General features: G+C 48.4%; 1 protein-coding gene across 1 annotated transcript in view; it reads right to left on the minus strand.

Annotated features, from left to right (window-relative positions):
• LOC114799718 (transmembrane protein 132C) overlaps positions 1-14790 on the minus strand; it is a 111846-nt gene extending 97056 nt beyond the window's left edge. Inside the window, exon 1 of the mRNA XM_028996527.1 lies at positions 14731-14790. Within this exon, the coding sequence (XP_028852360.1) occupies positions 14731-14767 (37 nt within the window). The 5' untranslated portion in view covers positions 14768-14790. The remainder of the gene's footprint in view (positions 1-14730) is intronic.
• Positions 14791-18362: the final 3572 nt, after the last annotated feature.

The raw sequence follows: 18362 nt of genomic DNA on the forward strand, positions 1-18362 counted from the left end.
TTTTAAGGCTTAAGAGGAATTGTGGAGGGAAAGCTGAGGTCTGGGCAGCCAAGGAACTGCAGGTTGAATTGCATGGTAGCGGCAAGACTTCTGAAGACTGTCTGAAGTGATTATCGTTAGCTGTTTAGCAATAAGTCGGTAGCTACATTAGCTGGCAGTTATCTTACCGTTACAGTAGGAGCTAGTGGCTACGGCTTCAAATAAAATGCTAACGTTAATGTGGGAGTAATCGTTCTGTGTTTCTGTTAAAGTCCTCACAGCTCCGTTCTACCTCAGAAAAAAAAAAAAAATCTACTGATATTTTTGTCTTGGTCTTTTGTTTCTGGTGGTATTGTTCTAATCCCTATTGTGTTGTTGTTTCTATTGTTCCTTGACATTGTTTTCCCCATGGTGCGGAAAAAGGTATAAAATAAAATATGAGGGCCGTATAGGAAATATTTCAGACTTTTGTTAGACCAACACATGTGAAACACATTCAGACTTGAAACTGACAAGCATGCATTTATACTACTGAAAACTCGCACACAGTTCCACATGTAGAAAATTAGCATCCTTGCTTGCATTTAAGTGGCCGTGGCTTTAATATTTGATTGGTGAGCATGACTGTCTATTGGACACGGTGGGTGGCACACACACACACACAAAGCGGGACTGGAGGGAGAATTATCAGCATTTAAGTGTCCAGAAATCTACATCTACATGTCATGATCGCTATACCAGAAGTTTAGAAAACCACAGCCATTTTTTGAGAGGAAATGTAAATCTTGCCCACACTCTGCCCATTCGACAGCATGCGCCATTCGCCCGGTCCCGTTCTCCCCACTGTGGCGTCGCTGCAGCTGCCTCTCTTCTGCATCCCCAACGGCCCAGGGGGGTCACCAGCGCCCCAGTCTCTCGCTCACTGACTGTCTTCCCGCAGCAACCCTGATGAGTCTAGGATTTATAAAATCGTGTTTATTCAAATCGTGATTTCGGTTCGAGTTTGGTTATATAGTTCAGTCCTAGTATGAATAAAGCAATTTTTTAACCCTAACTCAACTCTGACCCAGGGGCATTTCACACATATTATATTTTGCCAAATTTTACCTGCACACACATACATTCATATGCACATTTCCATATAAACACAGTAAACCCCATAGACTCAATGAAAAAAAAAACAGAGGTCCTTTAAAAGACTCTTGTCCTGCCCTCCTTTATACTTTCACCCAAAAACTCTCTCTGTCGCTTGCGCTATTACACCACAAGTTGTGATCAGCAGTCACACAGCCCCAGTGCGTTCTGGGAGATGGCTCTTACGGGACTAGTTCAGATCGGTACCACTAAGCCGCTCAAGAGCCACCTCCCAATTAGTCTCACAGGTAACACCCGCCGGAAGATTTGTGTGCCCTGGTGGAGCACTACCCACAGCTCCGGCCTTTTCCAGAGAAGCTGCACTCCACCCATAATGCAGCGCGCAAGCGGGGGGGTGTTGTGTGTTTTACTCTTCTCACAGAGGATGATTAATTACATGCGTTTGGCCCACATGCGGGATGTCTCGCTTTTGGGTTCGATTAAAACAGGTGAACGCGGGAAGTTCATTAAGGAAATGAGGTAACAGGACCAACCATTACAGGCTGCGAACCCCCCAATATCACTGCTTCACACTGACTCCGTTTACAATTACATTTTCAGCATTTATCAGACGCCCTTATCCAGTGCGACTTACAATCAGTATTTACAGGGACAGTCCCCCTGGAGCAACTTAGGGTTAAGTGTCTTGCTCAGGGACACAATGGTAGTAAGTGGGATTTAAACCTGGGTCTTCTGGTTCATAGGCGAGTGTGTTACCCACTAGGTAACAAATCATTCCCATCAGCAACATTCATCTTATTCACACACACACACACACACACACACACACTTCATTCTGCAGGCCTGTCTCTGTATATTTTTCTGTTGATATCATGATAATCAGCAGTACACACACACACACACACACACACACAGTCACATTATAGCCAGATGCAATGCCAGCTACAGGTTGAGAGAAGGAATCTGTGAAACACAACTTGCATAAAATGTGCTTGGTAGCATAAAATACAATGCTCCATGCACTGTTTAACATTTGCACAGGTTATTACACAGGTTATTAATGTCTGTATGCACTATACAGACATTATTGTTAGAAATGTTATTGTTGGGCGCTAAAGTGGTAGACCGAATAGAACTGACTTTCCTAATCAATATTAATAATATTTTGTACATGATTAAGAGACTTCAGAGTTCCTGTTGCATATCGCAAAACTGAAGCAATATTTATGCATGATACCCAGCATACTACATTAATAAAAACCACAACTAGTGCTTCTGATGGAAGATCTTCCTGTCACCTGCCACCTGATCGTTCCTCTTAGTGAGTCCTGAGTATCAGCACCCCCATGTAGGACTTTATGTAGGACTGGAACAGGTGAGGTGTGTAATTATGATTATAATTTTTTTACCTGTGTTGTTGTTCTGCTGTTTCTCATCTTGAGGGTGTTAAAACCACAAAACATATTGTTAAAGAAAAAAAATGAATTAGTAGCAATTTCACACTCATCCTGCCTAGAAAAAGCTCAGCAGAGTGTAGTAATGTGCTCTAATGTGTAGTAATGTGGGAAGATCGTTGAAGGCGAGCTTCCCTCCCTACAGGACCTCTACACCAAACGCCGCCTGAGGAGAGTGGGGAACATCATCAAAGAGCCCAGGCACCCGAGTCACCAACTCTTCAAACCGCTACCGCCGGGCAGACAGCACGGCAGCATCCGGTCCTGGACCAGCAGACCACGGGACAGTTTCTTCCACCGGACCATCAGACCGTCGACCACAAACCGACTCATAAGCACCAAATTCATAGCCCGTAACCTCAACATGCCCTGTTTGAACACCAGAATTTAAATTCAATTAGCTGTACATACATTTCTGGGTTTATTGTTCATTGTTTCTGCGTATGCACATATTAGTATTATTTATATAAATATGTTTATTGGTTTTTTTATCGCACCACTTCTGTGTGAGAAGTGTTGCACACAATAATTTCTCTCATATGCACTATACGCACTGTGACAATAAAAGCGATTTGATTCAGTTCAATTCGGTTTAGTTTTACCATGTTTTCCACTACGAAGATAGAGCCTTTCATTGCAGTCCAACTCAAACTGATCAATTTTGCCATCAAACGCGACTATCAATCGTAACACTCAGGAGTGTTTTGTTAGCAGTGAAAGCAGCCTGTCACGCTGCCTTTTCTTCCACCACGCTTACCTCTTTCTGCCAAACGGGCGCATTTTCAAAATCTCTACAGCTGATGCTGATGCTGATGCTGCTAAAATGAGCTGTCCGTTCAGCTGACTTCACACAAACGCATCTCAATCCCATTCATCACTTTCTTTGTGCTTTTGATCAGTTTTTGGTGAGGAAATTTCTAAAAAGACAATTTTTTAAGATGGCTCTACACGCTAAGAACAGTGATGCATGTTGAGCATGCGGCTTGTTCGCCACTGTAAGGTCAAAGACGTCCTTAGAATTAACAAAAAACAAAAAGATCGAGCCAGAAAAAAGAACGATCTTTAATTATGACGTCACCCTTGGTGAGCAGTGGGCAGCCATGACAGGCGCCCGGGGAGCAGTGTGTGGGGACGGTGCTTTGCTCAGTGACACCTCAGTGCCACCTTGGTGGACCGGGGATCCGAACAGGCAACCTTCACCGCTAGGCCACCACTGCCCCCTATAAGGAAGAGGTCTGTTTCAACCCGTTAAAATTCATTATAAATTCATTATAAATTCTGATTGTGCTACACACCGACAAAAAGGTGATTATTTTCTCCAAAAGAGGTTAAAGAAAGTGGTTGTTTTTGGACTTATCTATGTATTCAATTCCAAGCAAGCACCATGCTTAGTGTTACACTTTTGGCCCGTTCAAAAAGTTCTGTTAAAAAACACACCTTGTGGTGTTCCTGTGGTATTTTTTTTACCCCCTCTCTTCTTTTTCACACTGTGATCTTGTAAATACCTCACCCTAATCCTCACGGCAGGGGCTTCTCAGCCTCAGTCAAAGCACTGAATGTGCGAACGACCCCCCCTCTTTTCCGAGAGCTTCCGAGGTCTCATCGCGGAGCTAAGTCTCATTGTTAGCTTGCAAACACATCCACTCCAGTGGGTGGTTCTGAGTGCAGCACTCACTTCGCCAGAAGCCACGGACTAAAGCCCCCAGCAAGAAGCAAATTGCTCTGCAAATCAAAGAAAAGCAAAGGGTGTCAAACGGAAGCACGACGAGAACAATGACGCTGCCAATCATCGGCGGAGCTCCAAGCGCGACTCGGTGGGCCGGTCTCATCATCTCAGCCGCTGAGCCATTTAGTCCTCATCCTACACGAGCCAGGCCTGCATCCCGCCTGATTCGGCCTATTTCTGGAAATCAAATGACTGAGCAGGAAGTGTCTAACAACATGAGCGAAATGATCGATTTCAGCACCGCCATCTTTCCGGCAAAAGGACAGATGCATACTGGACATGCATCCAACAACTAATCAGCACATGTGAAGAAATGTAGTATTCTTGAGATTTCGTGTTCAAAAGAATGGGATGGGAAGAATGGGACCGACATATAACATAAAAATATATTTAGCCCCATTTTTTTAATCATTTGATTATAAAGTTGTTGTGCTCAATTAGCTATTTTTGGTGGAAAGAAACAAGCTGAAAAGGCGCGCCAAGTATTTCAAGGTCATTTGCAGTTTGCAGAATCCCAATGCACTTGCTGCGTTGTGGTGCATATATATTGTCCTTTGTTTTTTTTCTTTTCTTTTTTTAGAAGACGCAAGGGTGCATTGAAATGTTGTCAAAGACAAATTAATTCTCAGGTTCTAATCAATACTAATCAATTTAGGACAGGTCCAGAAAAAAAGTATTTTAAATCCACACCACTCAGAATTCTACGCAGAGTTTTGAAAGGGGAGTAAAGTTGTAATCTAAATATTATATGCAATACTGTTGAAGTACGTTAACTATAAAAATGGCTGTGTCTTCATTTCTCTTTCTGAGTAAGGAGTGCTTTTTTTTGGCTTTTAAAACCTCAAAATACACTTATTTCATTTATTTGTTTATTTATTTATTCGATAATGTATTTTTTGTTTGTTTTTTTAATCCATGTATGGATTTATTATAATATATATATATGTGTGTGTGTGTGTGTCTGTTCTTGTCACGACTACGGACTTACGGGGGAAGGAAGCGCAGAGGTTTGACATGCTGGGAACGGGGTTTTATTAATACAAACAATAAAGAAATACAAATAAACAGCGGCGCGGTGGCCGAAAACGATTTAACTTAAATAACGAACTGAAACTAACCCGTAGGCGTGTGGCGATTGCCAGAACTCAAATTATAAGCAGTGTTACCAACTGAAGTTCACGAAAATGCCAGCGACCCCGAACGGGCGAAAACTTCCGGCATTTATGGGGCGTCAGGATTGCATTCCGGTGTGGAGCCCAGCTGCAGGCAATCCTGACAGAGCCCCCCCTCCAAGGGCTACGTCCTCGGAGCCCCAACAGTACCATCAGTGGAGGCGGCGGGGCGGACGGCGGCAACCACAGGGCTCCTGCCCTGCTGTATCCTCCCCTTGGAGGACCCGGTCCTTCGGGCTGGCTCCCCGGCGTGGTCAGGCGTGGCGGCCCCGGTCCCTCGGGCTGGCTCCCCGGCGTGGTCAGGCGTGGCGGCCCCGGTCCCTCGGGCTGGCTCCCCGGCGTGGTCAGGCGTGGCGGCCCCGGTCCCTCGGGCTGGCTCCCCGGCGTGGTCAGGCGTGGCGGGCCCCGGTCCCTCGGGCTGGCTCCCCGGCGTGGTCAGGGCGTGGCGGCCCCGTTGCCTCGGGCTGGCTCCCCGGCGGGGTCAGGCCTTGGCGGCCCCGGACCCTCGGCCTGGCTCCCCGGCGTGGTCCCGCTTGGCGGCCCCGGACCCTCGGCCTGGCTCCCCGGCGTGGTCCCGCTTGGGCGGCCCCGGACCCTCGGCACTGGCTCCCCGGCGTGGTCCCGCATGGCGGCCCCTGGACCCTCGGCCTGGCTCCCCGGCGTGGTCCCGCATGACTGCCCCGGACCCTCGGCCTGGCTCCCCGGCCGTGGTCCCGCATGGCGGCCCCGGACCCTCGGCCTGGCTCCCCGGCGTGGTCCCGCATGGCGGCCCCGGACCCTCGGCCTGGCTCCCCGGCGTGGTCCCGCATGGCGGCCCCGGACTCCCGTACCTGCACACAATAATCAGGGCCGATCCATCTGGGTACGTGTGGGCCCTGTCTCCACATGTCCCCTCTGACACGTCTAGTGTCACCCCCTGCACCGCGCAGGGAGATTGTCCCAGAGCCTCCGGCAACTGTTCCAGGCACCCCAGGCTGGTGCCTTCTGGGACTATGCAGCCCCTCTCGCTGCACGGCCCTGGTGCCAAGGGGGGGGCATTGCCAGACCATCCGGCTAGCCCCTTCTGCGTCCGTTGGGACAAGCAGGCCCTCTTCCTGCCTGTCCCAGCTGGGTCCCCATGCCTACCCGGGGGCTCTATGGCGCTCCACCCCTCTGGAGGCAGACGCAGGCCCATGCCTGGCCCGCCCTCCTCACTGGCTACCGGAGGACCCAGCTCCATCGCTTCCCCACCTCCCCTCCCCTCAGGAGGAGTCCCCAACCCGAACTGCACCCCCCGGCTGGACTTAGGGGTACCTTGGGGCTTGTCCACCTCGCCTTGGACCAGCACATTCGGGTCAGGAACCTCCTCCCTGGGGTTCGGCTCCGCGGCTGGGTCGCCATCTGGTGGACACAAAGAGGGGAAGTGGGGGCGACATACGGACACATATGCCACACAGACACACACAGACAGAGACAGACAGAAGAGAGGGTCGTCTGGCTCCCTCTCTGGGCTCTCCGGGACCTCCTCAGGGGGCACAGCCAGGATCTCGGGAGGAGCGACCTTCTCGTCGCCCACCAGTGCTGGGTCTTCTTGCCCCGGATCCTGACTGGCACTGGATGTGGTGGAGGGGCAGAGTTCGATCCCTGGCTCAGGCCGATCAAACTCCGCCCTCAGTCTCTGTTGGAAGTCCCGAAAACTCCTGTCTGTCTCTCCCTGCTGCCAGAGGGTTGTGCTCCAGCCCCATGCTGATCCAGTCAGACACGTGAGGATGGTAGTGATCTCGTCTGTGTCTGCTGCCCCACTGAAGGGTCCCGGGACAATTGGGCGGTCCCACACTGGGCTGGGCACGTCGCTGGAGATGGTGGTAGGTGTGTGGTGTGGAGGGGGGGTGGACGTCTTCTCCAGCAGGTGTGGGCGCTGGTGCTGCGCTGCCATTTTGCTGGGGAACGTCCGGGCAGAGGGAAGGCGGGTCGGCGACTGGAGCAGGAATGGAGGATTCCCTGCGAGGCAGTCCCGGCAGCGCAGTTGCTGGCTGGCGACCTCCCGTCGCCCTCTTCCACCAGCTTTCCTCACACTGCTGGGAGGGACGTGGGTCTCCACGGACCTCGTGACGCTCCTGGATGGGCGCGATGGGCGGAGCCATCCCGGCACCGACTGCCCAAACGGCGTCATCCTGGTCGTCGTCCGTGTCCACCTTGTACCCCTGGAAGTCACATGGGTCATCACGGACGCCGCGATGATCTCGGACGCGCACGCTGGGCGGAGCCATCCCGGCACCGACCGCCCACCGAAAATCCACGTCATCATCGCTTTCGTCATCCGTGTCCTCCCACCGGTGACTCCGAGGGTCGTCCACCCTGCGGACATCCTGGACCCATGGCGCGATAAGCTCCCATGGGCAGTACTCTGGCCATTCGGGCTGGAGGCTGCCCACCTCCTCGCTGGAGGAACGCCGCCGTTGTTGTTGTTGCCGCTTCTCACCCCCCTGGAAGTGACGTGGGTCCCCACGGACCTTGCGACGATCGCAGACTGGCGCGATGGGCGGAGCCCAACTCTCGTCTCCCGTGCTCTCGTCGTCGTCCGTGTCGTCCCAGTCCACGGGGAGCCTGGCCAGCAGAGCGCAGAGTTCTTGGCTCGACATGGCGAAGATCGTGGGGGTCGCATCTTCTGCGCTCGCTGCCCAAGTCACTTCCTCGCTGCTGCCGACGCCAACGTCCTCGCTCCGCCCACTCTCCCGCCGACGTTGTCGCTTCCGGGTTTCGCGGAGTTTCCCGGGGGTGACGTCATCACGCGGCGCCGCGTACCACGGCTTCTCGGGGAGAAAACGCTCCACCAGAACGGGCGGCGCGTCTCTCCCCTGGCGTCCGCGTTCGCCGCGCCGGGCTGCGTCCTTCGCGGCGTTTCTTCTCCTCTGCTTTCCACCTCTGCGCTTTTGGGTGGGTCGCTGGCATTCTGTCACGACTACGGACTTACGGGGGAAGGAAGCGCAGAGGTTTGACATGCTGGGAACGGGGTTTTATTAATACAAACAATAAAGAAATACAAATAAACAGCGGCGCGGTGGCCGAAAACGATTTAACTTAAATAACGAACTGAAACTAACCCGTAGGCGTGTGGCGATTGCCAGAACTCAAATTATAAGCAGTGTTACCAACTGAAGTTCACGAAAATGCCAGCGACCCCGAACGGGCGAAAACTTCCGGCATTTATGGGGCGTCAGGATTGCATTCCGGTGTGGAGCCCAGCTGCAGGCAATCCTGACAGTTCTAAAATATTCTTTCCTTATTAAAAAAGTTCCTGTGTTTTTTTCTCCCCCTGTAGTACTGAAAATAGTATCGAGGATTGGTTATTTTTTTTTCTGAGTACCATCAGTATTAGTATCGAGTTTGAAAGTTCGAGATTCAGTATGGTGACAAGCCTCGTGCATTTTGAGAAAATGAGCAACATGCTTACAGAGAATTGCAAAGGATCTGGTGTACGGGCTCGTAAAAACTGTGCCTTCGTCTTCGGTTACAACTGTCCCAGCATGAGGCATCTCTTTTTTTTCCTGCACCACTCTGCACTCAACCTCCTAAACTCAATCCCTCGTAAATTACTACTACGAAAAACGCAACAACTGACAACCAATCGGTAGAAAGGATCAATCATGACCAAGTCCTACAGACGACCATAACGAGTTGACACAAGATTATAGATGGCGATAGAATGCAACATACGTAGATTATAAATATAGACCCAGATGTCTGGACCAGGCGGCGCTAAATGCTGGGTTCTGCTTCTCAACCTGTAAATGTAAATGGTAGTAGGTGGTAGTAGCACCGTAGCACACTCATCTATGAACCAGAAGACCCAGGTTCAAATCCCACTTACTACCATTGTGTCCCTGTGCAAGACACTTAACCATGAGTGTCTCCGGGGGGGGACTGTTCCTGTAACTACTGATTGTAAGTCGCTCTGGATAAGGGCGTCTGGTAAATGCTATAAATGTAACCTGCATTTCATGCTAGAATTAATTTTTTCATGTCTTGTTCATATATTTTTTCTCCTGTGCCTTCTGTGTGTCTCTGTTCCGTTCATCTGCAATACTCCAGATGACACAGGAACTTCAAATGATGAGACCCGCTGCAGGTTGGCGCTGCGTAATGACTGGTCTCTGCTCTCTAATGAGCCGCTTCTCTGTTGTAAAATGGCCATGCTGACCAGAGTCTGAGTGTTTCCCTCAGGGCCCAGTGTCTGTGCGATGCTTTATGTCACACCGGGCCACTGCACCGACTGAATAAATTGTCATTAGTGTGCAGTCGTTACGATACACATGTGCATTTTAAACTGAAGCATTCAGAACTGCTGACAGCTAGAAATACAAAAGGAGACACTTAAAAATGAGCATCTTCAGCAAATCATCAACCGGCAATTTCTAATAGTTGTGTCCTGTAGGTTATGGCATATAGTTGTTTACTAATTGAATAATATACAAATCATATAATACAAATAATATAATTTCTGAAAATAAAAATGTTACACATATCACATACACATATTCTAATTCATTTGTATTAATAACTGAGAGTTTGTATTTATTTAATGATAAGATCTTGGCTTATGGTAAAACATTTGTGCATCAAATTAGTACGAACTACTTGGGAATGACTAATCAAATCCCAAATAAGGTAAATGTGGTTACTCGTGACTAACACTTTATTTACATTATAACTGAATCTTTTTTCTCCTGGACTCATTTAAAATGAAATTAATTTGTGGCCCCTGGTCCACTGCTCTCCCTCTCTTCTCATTACAGCCAGTCTAACATTTTAAATTTGTTTATCTGGAAACTAAATCTGTTTAAACAGGAGAGTGTAGTTCACAGAGTGACTCGTTCATTCAGGCGTGAGTGAATCGTTTCAGGAAGTGATTCGGTTCAGTATACGCCCTTAAAAAATTTTACGAATCGTTCGTGAATGCAAAACTACTAAAGATGTGCAGTAAGCATTAAGTGTTAGGCCTTTGTCAGGTAAATGTAAATGTAAATGACATGTAAAGAGATCATGTGTTTTTTGTTTGTTTTTTTTTGTTATCATACATTTGCATGCAACACCAATGGATTCACCTTTGGGCCTATTCCTGATCAACCACTTATTGCGTAAGCTCTTTCATTAAAATACATTTTCCATCTGCCACCGACAGCATCTGAAGGAAGTTCTAATTAGGAACCATGTAATGACATTTCACTGGAGTGAAACTGCACGTTAATATGGACGGATTTCATGGTTTACAGACTGAAAAAACACATTTAAAGATTTCTATAAACTATAAACACAACAAATCTCATCATTAACGTTTAATGACTAACGAGTGATACTTTCTAATGTGCTAGAACAGTGCTCTGTTTATTGATTTGCTCATGTTCATTCTACTTTATTTTGTCAATCGCAAACCGTCCGTTATTCACACTGCAAGGTGCCACCAAACGGTCAATATTTCCGTTATGGTACATGACCATATTCATTAATGTCTGACCATAGAATAAATGCTCAGTTCCAGTGTGGAATTCACATCTGCAGAAAGATGGAGACGGAGAGGGAAGGAACTCATATTTCCATATTGCCAAATGTGTGTGAGAACAAGACGGAGCATTGGCAATAACTAACACGCAGCAATTAAATCAAAGGAATTGCTGTCATGTGGTACCATAATATGTAGCAGGAGCAAGAAGACACTCACAACAAGTGTTCGGTTTCAACGTGGACGAGAACAACGGCCATTATGTGCAGAATAGATACAAAAGCAAGTGGAGTCACGTCAACAAGCACCAAGAGCAGAACCGCTAGAAACGAGTGAATGGCGTTCCGGTCAGAAACTGGGACAAAAGTGGTGAGACGGGCTCTGAACTCAGGGTACAAAAGGAGCTGCCCGTCCTTCCTGTCTGCATATGCTGAAACGTGTCCTCCGTGTTTAACCCATCACCCTTACCGAGCAGTGGGTGGCCATGAAAGGCACCCAGGGAGCAGTGTGTGAGGACGGTACCTCGATCAAGGGGACATCGGCGGCACCTTTGCGGTTCAGGATTCAAACCCGCAACCCTTGCCACCGCTGCCCCCTGGGACCTTTTGCAAATGCAGCGCTTGGATTTAATGGAAGCGCTGTCCATGGTGTGAGACAAACATGGCCAAACATCGTCCATGCACCGAACTAATAAATAAAATGCTGAGAAGGCGGTCATGTCTAATAACAGAATACTCGCTGATCCACTCTAGAGGGACAGACTTGTGTAGATATCACAGCCACTTCATGCAAAAATGAACTCTGAGCAAAACTTTGGCTCAAGGGGACGCTGTGGAAATTTCCTTTGATTTACATTTACGGCATTGATCAGATGCCTTTATCCAGAGCGACTTACAATCAGTAGTTACAGGGACAGTCTCCCCCTGGAGACACTCAGGGTTAAGTGTCTTGCTCAGGGACACGATGGTAGTAAGTGGGGTTTGAGTGTGTTACCCACTAGGCTACTAATACATGATTTAATGTTCATGACTTTAAGTTTCAAGACTACAGTGCAACAAAAAGGAAAAAAGTCTCAAGCACATTTCAACTGCAAAAACAGAAAATTCCGTGTGTCATCGAAATGCTTTGGGGGTGGCACGGGGGTCGGAGCTGCGGAGCTGGATTGCACCACGGCCACGCCCGGCAGAATCCCAGGAGGAGTACCTCGAAACTCGTGCCGGTAACGAGAATAAATAGAAACTGGGCAGGTGGCGGAGCATTCTTCTACACAGCTCCCGTGCTCTGAAGCAGCCTCCCTGCTCAGGTCTGGAAAATTAGGCACGCTGTCCACATTTAAGTCCAGGCGGACAGTAAGGCGTTCCGCCAACACACACAGTAAGGCGTTCCGCCAACGTTCCTTTACTGTTCTAGCAGAGCCACCAAACCACTGATCAAACATCACAAACATACTGTCTTCTTTCAAGCTACTTTACAACCTGCCATTGAGTTCAACCAGATTGGCCGCCGCTGAGGTGCCACTGAGCAAAGCACCGTCCCCACACACTGCTCCCTGGGCGCCTGTCATGGCTGCCCACTGCTCACTAAGGTGATGGTTAAAAGCAGAGGACACGTTCACTTCACTTTTACTTTTTCACTTTCAGTTGAGTGCCATTGAGTCACCAAATGACCCTCTGAGGTTCATTTATGATCTGTTTAAACAAGACAGGCAGGGATACTATCTCCACTCTCCCTTTCAAAGGTTTTGCACTTTTGACTGACACCTTTCTTCCCCAAATTCGACAGATCGCTTCCTACCAGGGCCGGTGCGTGGCATAGGTAATATGCTAAGGACACGTCGTCCAATGTGAAACGAACAAGAACATTGCTTAGCAAAGCCTATTAAGTAGAAGTAGTAGAAATGATAACGATATTTATCTTTCCTGTGAGGCCACAGCACCCCTCCAGAACAGAGCCAATAATCTACAGAATTCTTAACACATTTTTAAAGTTAATGCTGTAGCATTTTGTTGCAAGAAAATTAAAATGCTGTTCAGTCCTCCCCGACGCCATAACTCCGGTTAGTGGCTGTGGCAACCTACATTTGTAAAAAAATAAAAAATAAACATATTACAAAGCAATAGCCACATCTTAACATTCCCACATATTAAAAAATGTTAATTCAAATGAATTCTTTCATAAAGCAAAATGTGAAAGGGTTCTTCAGACGTTTTTTTTTTCCATGTACCTTTCCACCTTTTTCACCAATCTTCTCAAGATCGACACACAGAGCTGAATCATCATATCTATCTCCGAAATATTGGGAGTTTCACTGCAGATATGTAGTCAACATGAGAAATGTGAAAAAAATGTCCATCCCATAAAACTCTGCTCGCCAATGGACGTTCGATTGAGCAGAAGACAACCTTAGGTCAGCATGGCCACATCTCGACCACCCTCACGCACCCTGCTTCCTCATCCTGGCTGATTTAAACCCGCTCCTGACAATGCATCACACTGGCAAGCGGTGTTGCCAGATAAGAAGCAAAACGCAGACTTATCCACAACAACCTAACCAGGGGCGTGTCCAGACTTTTTTGTTTGGGGGTCCAGGTGGGGAAACTAAAGATTTAAAGGTCCCCTGACATGAAATTTGTATTCTTTGCTTTTATATCGGTCTTGTTGGTCCCCTAATGCTGTATCCGAAGATGCATAATTACAGACACTTTGATCCGGTCCCACAATGATTCTTGTGAATTATTATTGGACTGAGAGATGTTATGTAGAGATGGTATCTACAGATCGGGTCCTAGTGACCTAAACAAGGGATTTAATTGATGGATATTTAAAGCACTTGTGTAAGTCACTCTGGTGCAGACAGTTTTTCCAGAAAAATACAAAGCCCCTTATGACAACATAACAGGCTAAAATCCAGATCCAGCTTCTGTTCTCTCATATTAATGTTAAATCATCTCACAAAGTAAAAAATTTATGTCAGGGGACCTTTAAGGAATGGTCGATTGTAGAAGATGGTAGTTGTGGTAGTTTTTTTTTTCTGGGAAAAGAGGAGATCTGATCACCCCAACTTAGCATCACTATGATATTAAGCAGCTTTCTGAAACGCTACTCTAATTTTACAAACCGATTAACAGATATGGGGGTGTGGTCAGACGGTGGTAGTAGGGTGGTAGTAGCCTAGTGGGTAACACACTCACCTATGAAGCAGAAGACCCAGGTTCAAATCCCACTTACTACCATTGTGTCCCTGAGCAAGACACTTTTAACTTTAAGTTGCTCCAGGGGGGGACTGTCCCTGTAACTACTGATTATAAGTCGCTCTGGATAAGGGCGTCTGGTAAATGCTGTAAATGTAAATGGTGTGGCCCCTTTGTGGCCACGCCCCTGATCTTAACGTACTTAGATATGAATTTAAAGAATCCTCAATTTCTCTCCTCGAACCAAACACGCCGAAAATCAGCACTTTTATTCAATAATTCAATGCGCGTCGAATTGCGCGTCGAAAACATCCCCGTTGCGTTCAACTTTCCAAATGAAGATTTCCTCTATAAACCCCAACTCGAATATTACAGGAATTCAAGTCTGATTAAAGATTATAGGAATCACGAAGTCCTCATCGTGGGATAACGGGTCGTTTTGAATCTCTCCGTATATCGGGGTTACCGGGGTGGAGATCGGTTACGCGTGGAGCTCCAGCTGCGCCGAAGTGGCCACCTCGCGTCCGACAGACCCCACGCATAAAACCCACCCCCGCGCCACAACTCCCGTGCCGGAGCGGCAGGACACACACGAGCCGGGGACGCAGTTCCGGGGCGAAGCGGCGCGTCTCACCTCCGAGCAGCGCGCAGAACAGCAACATGTTCGCCATCCGAAAGTCTTCAAGGCGGACGAGGTGGCGAGCGAGAGGGGTGGAGATCCGATCACGGAACCGTGCGCCGAACTTCCGTCCTTCCCGCCGTCACGGGCCGGTCCGGTCCGGCGCGCCGCGCGCCGCGGTTCCCCGCCACGTCGCCATGTCCGCGGGACGTGGATAAAAACCGCGGAAAAGTTGAAGCGGGCCAAACTTTCACCGCGTTCCGTCCGCGGTCCGGCGAGGACGCGCCCGGTGGCGCGGTTCCCGGATCTCTCCAATCTCTCCTCCTTCGCTCCCGGTTCTCCTCCTTCACTCCAATCTCTCCTCCTTCGCTCCCGGTTCTCCTCCTTCACTCCAATCTCTCCTCCTTCGCTCCCGGTTCTCCTCCTTCACTCCAATCTCTCCTCCTTCGATCCCGGCTCTCCTCCTTCACTCCTGGCTCTCTTCTCCTTCACTCCAATCTCTCCTCCTTTACTCCTGGTTCTCTTCTCCTTCACTCCAATCTCTCCTCCTTTACTCCCGGTTCCCCTCCTTCACTCCAATCTCTCCTCCTTCGATCCCGGCTCTCCTCCTTCACTCCTGGCTCTCTTCTCCTTCACTCCAATCTCTCCTCCTTTACTCCTGGTTCTCTTCTCCTTCACTACAATCTCTCCTCCTTTACTCCCGGTTCCCCTCCTTCAATCCAATCTCTCCTCCGCTCGCAGATCTCTCCTCCTTCACTCCCGGCTCTCCTCCTCGCCGGTGCGATGCGCATGAGATGTCAGACCCCCTTCCCCGCCGTGCAGGATAACGGTCTTCTGCGATGCGCAGGGCTTTTGGGCACCAAGTAAAATGTACACATAGGAACTTCTGAAACGCAGCTGTGGCTTTTCGGTGGAGCTTCTTGTCTCCTTCCCTCCTGAGCACTTGCACGTATGTGTGTGAAGCCCGAGTCGTGCGCGCACACGCGCTCACCGCGCCGCACCGTGGACGCGCCCGACGCATTATGGAAATATAGAAAAAATATAAACATTGCTCAAAATTACACAATAATTATAAATTGAAATCAAATATATCAACCCATGGAGGTTTGGATTTGAAAAAAAAAACACACTACAGGCTGATCCAACTTTGATGTAATGTCCTTAAAACAAGTCAAAATGAGGCTCAGTAGTGTGTGTGGCCTCCACGTGCCTGTATGACCTCCCTAAAATTCCTGGACATGCTCCTGATGAGGTGTCGGTCTCCTGAGGGATCTCATCCCAGACCTGGACTAAAGCATCCACCAACTCCTGGACAGTCTGTGGTGCAACGTGCCGTTGGTGGATGTGTGAGACATGATGTCCCAGATGCTCAGTTGGATTCAGGTCTGGGGAACGAGCGGACCTGTCCATAGCATCAGTACCTTAGACTTGTACGAACTGCTAACACACTCCAGCCACGTGAGGAACCGCACCAGCATTTGGTGTCATAAGGGGTCTGAGGATCTCATCTCAGGTTTTAATGGCAGTCAGGCTACCACTGGCGAGCACATGGAGGTCTGTGCAGCAGAACCAAATTCTCTGCCAAATGAGAACACGTGCTGTATGGAGTTGGGCTGTCATTTTGCAGGGCAGGTGGAGGTAGCGGTCTTGCTGCTGGGTTGTTGCCCTCCTACGGCCTCCTCCACGTCTCCTGATGCTCTGGACACTAAGCTGACAGACAGAGCAAACCTTCTTGCCACACCTCGCACTGATGTGCCATCCTGGATGAGCTGCACTACCTGAGCCACTTGTGTGGGTTGCAGACTCCGTCTCATGCCACCACTAGAGTGAAAGCACCGCCGGCATTCAAAAGTGACCATAACATCCAGAAAGCATAAGAACTGAGAAGAGGTCTGTGGTCACCACCTGCAGAACCTTATTGGGGATGTCTTCTATTTGCCTTTATGTCTGATGTCTTTTTGCCAGTGTCACTCCGATGAAATGTATTTTAATAATTATTTATTAATAATGTGTATATCAATATTTTTTTTAAATAAGTCTTGATACTCACATTAATAATTAAAAAATCTTACAAAAAAAATACATCTATATAACGTGGCAAAACTGTTTATATATATATATATATATATATATATATATATATATATATATATATGTTGCAATCAGAATGCAATCATATTGACAAAGCTAAACTGCGTTCTTTTTGTGGCCCAAGATTCTGTTTAATAAAATGATTTACTGCATCTACACATGCAGTCTGGGATCTTCTCATTTCCTCAACCTGCTCTCCTTCTGTTTTCTACTCATAGGAAACTGATGAGCTGCTATTCATAAGTCCAATTTCAGCAATACAATAGCGAGCCCTTGTGGAGGCTTCACAGGAGCCAAGAGGGCATCCTGGGCATCTGCATCACAAGCCCTACACTCTACACACAACCTCCCCCTGTAAAGATCGAGAGGGTAAAGTGAAGTGATTGTCACATGTGACACACAGCAGCACAGCACACAGTGAAATTTGTCCTCTGCATTTAACCCATCACCCTGAGTGAGCAGTGGGCAGCCATGACAGGTGCCCGGGGAGCAGTGTGTGGGGACGGTGCTTTGCTCAGTGGCACCTGATTCGAACCGGCAACCTCCTGATTACAGGGCCGCTTCCTTAACCGCTAGGCCACCACTGCCCCGGGTAACCAGCATGGTGAAAGCTGTGCTCCTGGCCTCGTGTTCATCTATACTAGCAATGTGGCAACAGTCCCCCAAGGGCCACAAGGTGCCCTCACACTTCCGGCTGGCATGGGCTCAGGATAATCACCCCTCCATTCAAGGACATTTGGCGCTCTGGAAAGCATCCTGTAACGGTCCATGGCCCTGTCCCTGCAAGGAAGGCCGCTGTGACTGCAGCCACTCTGTGTGGTACCCCAGGTACCACACAGTTCTGAGCGCGCGTGCAGAATCAACGTCAGTGCCATCGTTTACAGATACAAAATACAGAAATGATGATAAGGGCCTGAAGCAAACGTTTGGGCACCTAACTGTGTTGGTTATCTGTCTCTCTTCTATGTCACTATTCATTACCCAGATCTCATGTCTTATAAACTCTGTTTCAAAATTGGGGAAGCCAGATATGTGTTTATTTTTCAACCCATAATCATTTTCAACCCAAATCAATCACATATGAAACTGGACACTATCAGATATTTTCCTACTGCAACTAGTTAACTCACTTAAGTAAGAAATTGTTTTCCTGAATGCCTGCATTAAAATTCAACAACCACCTGACCTGGCAACATTGAGCACAAGGTCCATACTCTTCCCTTTCTCCTCTGGTGACATAGATTTTTTTTGGTTCGTAAATTATGTATCACAAAAACATGACCCATGGAGGAGACACACATAAGCTTTTTCGGCATTCTCCTCTCAGAGACCTCCACCAAGTACAAGTGTGTATAAATGTCACTGCGCGTTCTGAACGTTCTGACTCAGTGGGGTCCGAAGAGGAGCCCAGGACAGAACCGGCACTCACGATCCATCTCTTACCGTCTCCTGCCTCTCTCTGCTCTCCCACATCACCCTGCTGACCAGTGCGTAGAAGACTGCAGAAGGCACCAAAGCTTCACAGGAGGTCTGTAAAAGGAGCCCGTCTGCAATAT

The sequence above is a fragment of the Denticeps clupeoides genome, chromosome 11 (genome assembly GCF_900700375.1).
Source record: "Denticeps clupeoides chromosome 11, fDenClu1.1, whole genome shotgun sequence".
NCBI lineage: Eukaryota > Metazoa > Chordata > Actinopteri > Clupeiformes > Denticipitidae > Denticeps > Denticeps clupeoides.